At 41.7% G+C, this 6,519-nt stretch overlaps 1 protein-coding gene across 1 annotated transcript; it reads left to right on the top strand.

Moving 5' to 3' along the window:
* Positions 1–4,741: 4,741 nt before the first annotated feature.
* LOC130992668 (transcription factor bHLH93-like) lies at positions 4,742–6,519 on the top strand. The gene is made up of 4 exons (XM_057917410.1): positions 4,742–5,277; positions 5,339–5,476; positions 5,557–5,724; positions 6,201–6,519. Exons 1-4 carry the CDS (start codon positions 4,981–4,983, stop codon positions 6,285–6,287), a joined length of 690 nt encoding a protein of 229 aa, XP_057773393.1. The 5' UTR covers positions 4,742–4,980; the 3' UTR covers positions 6,288–6,519.

Raw genomic sequence — 6,519 nt, 5'->3', positions numbered from 1 at the left:
GGTAACCAAGCGTCGTCGGAAGTTGCCGGAATGGGTGATGTGGTGCTCAAGCTTTCATCCGGCACGGAGATAACCTTGAAGGATGTGCTGCATGTCCCGGACATCCGCAAGAATCTCATCTCGGGGTCCATACTAGTTAATAAGGGCTTTAGACTAGTATTTGAGTCCGAGAAAGTCGTTGTAACCAAGTTTGGAAGTACCTTGGTAGGGGTTTTCTCACCAATGGGCTTTTCAAGCTTAATGTTCAGCCGGTCAAGCGTGTAACTGGCAAGCCTATCAATGAAAATGCTACTACTTCCTCTTACTTGGTTGAGTGTTGTGATTTATGGCATTGTAGATTAGGACATGTTAATCTAAATGCGATAAAAAGATTAGTAAATATGGATTTACTAAAAATAAACGAGTTTAACACTCAAAACAAATGTCAAATTTGTGTTGAAGCAAAAATGACGAAGTCTCCGTTTCATTCTGTGGAAAGGAGCACCAAACCTTTAGAACTAATCCACACCGACGTGTGTGATCTAAAGTTTGTGCAAACTCGAGGTGGTAAAAAGTACTTTATCACTTTTATTGATGACTGCACAAGGTATTGCTATCTTTATCTTCTAAGAAGTAAAGATGAGGCTATTGAAGCTTTCAAGAACTTCAAAACAGAAGCCGAGAATCAACTTGGTAGTCGAATTAAGATGGTTCGAAGTGATAGAGGGGGAGAATATGTTGCTCCGTTTGAGGAATTATGCAACGCTAGTGGTATAATACATCAAACAACTGCTCCATATTCACCTCAATCTAATGGTGTTGCTGAACGCAAGAATCGAACTCTTAAGGAGATGATGAATGCCATGTTGATTAGTTCTGGGTTACCCCAGAACATGTGGGGGGAGGCTGTTCTATCAGCCAACTATATCCTCAATAAAATACCACTCAAGGGAAGGGACGTCACTCCCTATGAGTTGTGGAAAGGCAGAAAGCCCTCATACAAATACCTTAAAGTGTGGGGGTGTTTAGCCAAGGTACAAGTGCCTCCACCCAAACAAGTTACAATCGGTCCTAAAACAATTGATTGTATCTTTATTGGGTATGCACTAAATAGCAATGCACATCGCTTTTTGGTTCACAAATCAGACATTCCAACAATGACTGTAGGAATGACGATGGAATCAAATAACGCTGTTTACTTTGAGAATATCTTTCCTTGTAAAGACAAGGGAAAAGAAGAAGCTAGTACAAGCAACGATACTAGACAAGAAGCTACTAGTTCTGAACCTGTTGAGACAGTGCCCGAATCGCGAAAGCGACCAGGCCCTGACCTTGAAGTGTCAGAACCAAGACGTAGTAAACGAGGCAGGATTGCCAAGGACTTTGGTCCAGAATATATCGCCTTCATGCTAGATGAAGAACCTTCATCTATCAAAGTGGCGTTCTCTAGACCAGACGGACTACTCTGGAGGGAAGCAGTCCAGAGTGAAATTGATTCAATCATGCAAAACCACACTTAGGTGTTGGTTGATTTACCTGAAGGTTGTAAACCCTTAGGATGTAAATGGATCCTAAAAAGGAAATATAAAGCTGATGGATCAATAGACAAGTATAAGGCGCGCTTAGTCGTTAAAGGATTTAAGCAGCGTGAGGGGTACGATTTTTTCGATACCTATTCACCGGTGACGAGGATTACATCCATTCGAGTGCTTCTCGCGATTGCTGCTCTGCACAATCTTGAGATTCATCAAATGGATGTCAAAACTGCGTTCTTAAACGGTGATCTGGAAGAAGAAGTCTATATGGAGCAACCTGAAGGGTTTGTAGTACCTGGACAAGAGAAAAAGGTATGCAAACTAGTAAAGTCTCTTTATGGACTGAAACAAGCGCCGCTGCAATGGCACTTGAAATTTGACAATGTCATGTTGTCAAATGGCTTCAAAATCAACGAATGTGATAAATGTGTCTACATCAAGAGCACTAGTAATGGGTACGTTATGGTGTGTCTCTATGTAGACGACATGTTGATTATGGGAAGCAACAATCGTATCATTATTGATACAAAGAACATGTTAAAAAGGAATTTTGACATGAAAGACATGGGGTTAGCTGACGTGATCCTTGGAATGAAAATTCTCAGGACCACCGATGGAATAACTTTGACACAATCTCATTACATTGAGAAAGTGCTCAAAAGGTTTAATGCGTTTGACAAATCGCCTGTAAAAACCCCATTAGAACTCAACGTTCACATGAAGAAGAACACGGGTGAACCTGTTGCACAGGAAGAATATGCAAGAATCATTGGGTGCCTTATGTATATTACAAATTGCACTCGACCTGATCTTGCATGCCCAGTGAACAAATTGAGTCGCTATACAAGCAATCCAAGTAAAGAACATTGGAAAGCACTTGAGAGAGTTTTGAGATACTTAAAGTATACTCTAAATTTTGGAATACACTACACGAGATACCCCCCGGTACTTGAAGGGTACTGTGATGCTAACTGGATATCCGACGCGAAAGACTCGTTATCAACGAGTGGTTACGTGTTCACTATAGGGGGAGGAGCAATCTCGTGGAGGTCTACAAAACAGACATGTATTGCTAGATCCACCATGGAATCAGAATTCATCGCTTTAGACAAAGCAGGTGAAGAAGCCGAATGGCTACGAAACTTTTTGGAAGATATTCCATGTTGGTCAAAACCTGTGCCGCCCGTCATGATAAACTGCGACAACCAAGCAGCTATTGGGAGGGCGAAAAGTGGATTGTACAATGGTAAGTCTCGACACATACGTCGACGACATAATACCGTAAGACATTTGATCGAAAGTGGAGTTATCTCAATTGACTATATAAAGTCAATAGATAATCTGGCCGATCCGCTCACTAAAGCTTTGAATCGAGATCAAATGTATAAATTGCTAGAGGGAATGGGTGTAAAATCCACAAAATAAGGATGATTATAGTGGTAACCCAACCATGATGACTGGAGATCCCAAGAACGTGGTTCAATGGGAAAACTAATCTATAAGATTCCTAGTAGAACACTCTTCTACTTGCATTCCCTAGAGAGCAACTGAGTGTTGAAGCCTGCTTAGTGGTAAGGTTAAGTCATTGACTTTTAATGATTCCTAAACACCTCGGGGAGGTTGAGTATAGCAGGATACTCGGGAAAGAATCACCTATATAAGTGAGATGTGGGGGCCGCATCGACCTAACGCTTATGAATCCAAAGAGCTGTCCAAGGCCCGCAAAGGACAAAAACGTGAGAACGAAATGAGGTTGAGGCGTTAGTGTGTTAATACTGTTGTCTCGGTATACACTAAGGAGAAATGGTTCAAAGACATCAAGTTCTACCAATTCACCAGTATATCCGATAGTATTAACTAAGGATGGTTCAAGGCCGCAAACCACCTATTCTAATGCACTAAGGTCTCTTGAGAACAGAGCTTGTGTCTGCATTTGCATTTGGCTATTTCCACTCATGTGGGGGATTGTTGGAAATTGGTTGTGAGTAACCAATGTTTGATAATTTTTCGAGTACCGAAAACATTTAATTTAGCATAATTAAATGGGACAGGATCGATCTACGTTCCGAGTAGATGATCGTAGTATATTTATTTACTCAAAACCGATTTCCGGTGAGTGAGAAATAATTGTTTAAAGTTGGGTACTTGAAACATTGAGCTGTGGGAAAAGATAAGCATTAAATAAGATTTAATGCTTATCCCACATCGGAATGTGGATAACATTTATTACAGTATAAAAGTTATTACATCACAGGATGTAATAAAACTGTGTGCACAAGTGACGGGTTGCAAAGCCCACACGCGCGCGCCGCCGCCGCCCGCCCGGCCCGGCCCCGGCCCCGTCGCCCGACGCCCGGCCCCGGCCCCGGCCCGTCGCCCGACGCCCGACGCCCGGCCCCGGCCCCCGGCGCCCGGCCCCGGTCCCGGCCCGTCCCGTCCCCGTCACCCGACACGCGGCCGTGGACTTGGACTTGGATCTTGGCAATTGGTCTTTGGGTGGTCTTTGGGCTGGCCTTTGGGCCTACCCTAGGCCCACATCGACTATTATCTTTTTGGACCAATGAAAACTTGGTTCGAATGGGACGAGGCCCAACTCGGTTGGGCCAGCGCATGCACACGAAGCCCACTAGGGCTTGGCCCGGGAGGACCCTTGGTCTCCCAGGAAGCTTCCCACGTAACTGCTGCTGTCGGAGGAGTCATGGCAGAGCTGTTACATCCGTAACTGCTGTCGGAGGAGTCATGGCAGATTCAAACAGCAGGGCTGTTACTGCCTGTAACTCCCGACACCATTTGAATACCATCATTGGTATTAACTCCGCAGGCTCCCCCTATTGATGTGGACTGTGCCTATATATAGGACAGCCTCCATGCATCATCAACACCTGAAAATCATCACAAGCAAAATCACTCTGACACTCTGCATACTGCATCTGTTGAGTTCTGTTCTCGCCTCGTTCCAGTTCGCCGGAGCTCGTTGGTGTGCGGTGCTGCTACCTACGAGACGAAGCCGTTTCATCTTTGGGGACGACACGCCAAACCGAGAGCACTACCGGGGCGTATCTCGTCTTGCGGACAGAGGACCCTCCTCGACTCGGCTGCCTTTCTGGTTTTATTAGATTGTAATTTCAATACAGTTTTTCCCTTGTATTCTCATCTCCTACATTTCTGTGTTACATTGTACTACGCCCGCAAGATTGTATTCCAATAGATATTATAAATAATTTAATCAATTTAGATATTATAAATAATTTATAAAAGTGCCCATTTTTCATATAGATTCAATGGCATGCATGAACATTACAAACTAAACAATCTTCATTGTTTTCAACAATGAAAAAATAGCCAACACAAGTAGCTTCGATTTTTTTTTTTTAGTCTCCATCCCCTTTCTTACCTATATAGCACAAGCTGCGGCAAGCATTGTGGGCTTCACTCTGCTGCATCTGTGTGTGTAAGAGAGAGAGAAATGGAGTTGTACAGAAATGATGAGCATGGTTTCTTGGAAGAGTTACTAGAAATGGAGTCCTTCAGAAATCAAGAAAGCTTGCCTAGTCTTGCTTATATCCCTTCCTACCAACTATCACCGCCCGACTTCAGCTTCATCCAAACGCTCCCTTATGATTTTCAAAATCCCGAACCCCACAGTTTGAACACGAGCCCTCAGAAGCCGGCGTCGAAGAACCTCATGGCGGAGAGACGGCGGCGGAAGCGCCTCAACGACCGCCTCTCCATGCTCAGATCAGTTGTTCCTAAGATTAGCAAGGTATCATAACTTTTCTTTTTCGTTGTCGTTTGAGTTTCTTTTTGTAAACGAGAAATGGTAGATGGACAGAGCATCTATTTTGGGAGACACCATAGACTACATGAGAGAACTGCTGGGAAGAATCAACAACTTGCAGGAAGAAACGCATTTATTCAAGGATGTCAAACCCAACGAAATTTTACTCAGAAATTCGCCCAAGGTAAAATCGATTCTTCTTCCAAAATTGCTCAAAATTAAGAATCCAATTTGCATATATGCGATGATTGTTTGAGAATGCAGTTTCAAGTGGAAAGAGGAAATCCGGATACAAGAATTGAGATTTGCTGCGGCGGGAAGCCGGGATTGTTGCTGTCAACGGTGACTACATTAGAAGCATTAGGCGTCGACATTCAGCAGTGTGTTATTAGCTGTTTTAATGACTTTGCACTGCAAGCCTCTTGCTCAGAGGTCTCTCGTTTCTTCGTCTTTTTTGTGTAAAACACTTTTACCATACCACTTTCAATTTTTCATCATTTTAATATTCTAATTTATTACTTTATTTTTAAGCTAATTAACAAAGATTCACTAATTTTTTCAAAAAAAAAAAAATAGGATTCATTAATTCAATTAGAGTTTATAATTATTAAGTGCTAGTTTTTAATGTTTGGATTAATAGTTGATTATTAGAGTTCATTAATCTAAAATTGGGTATATGATTATTTTAAATTTTAGTTTTCAATAATAAATACTTACTTAATTATGATCCATTAATTGTACAATGATATTTTTATTTTTATAATAAATAATTATAAAATAGTGAAATTAATAATAGAGGCAGTTAATTATGGGAATTGGGATAGATGAGTTTTTTGTCGTTTAGATTTTATTTGTCCCTTTTTATCTACTCCATTTTTTTTGTTTATTTGGGACATTAATTGTTGCAGGATTTGAAGAAGATAGCGATTTTGGATCCAGAAGACATAAAGCAGGCGCTTCTGAGAAATACAGGATATGGAGGGAAGTGCCTCTAGGAAATTATTGTTAGATTTTACTTCATTTCTGCAGAAATATCAAATATGCATCACATAACATACATTCTCTCTCTCTCTCTCTCTCTCTCTCTCTCTCTCTCTCTCTCTCTTTCTTCTTTTTTGTTGATTTTTTTCCCTCTTTTTTTCTGGATATCTTGGTGGTATTGGGGAAGGTTGTGAATGTGTACTCGTGAAGGAGATATAGAGGTGAGGGGTTGTATGTTTTACCTTA

Source organism: Salvia miltiorrhiza, chromosome 7 (assembly GCF_028751815.1).
Source record: "Salvia miltiorrhiza cultivar Shanhuang (shh) chromosome 7, IMPLAD_Smil_shh, whole genome shotgun sequence".
Taxonomy (NCBI): domain Eukaryota; kingdom Viridiplantae; phylum Streptophyta; class Magnoliopsida; order Lamiales; family Lamiaceae; genus Salvia; species Salvia miltiorrhiza.
Note: the sequence above shows the minus strand (reverse complement) of the source record. Positions and strands in the feature narration are given on the sequence as shown.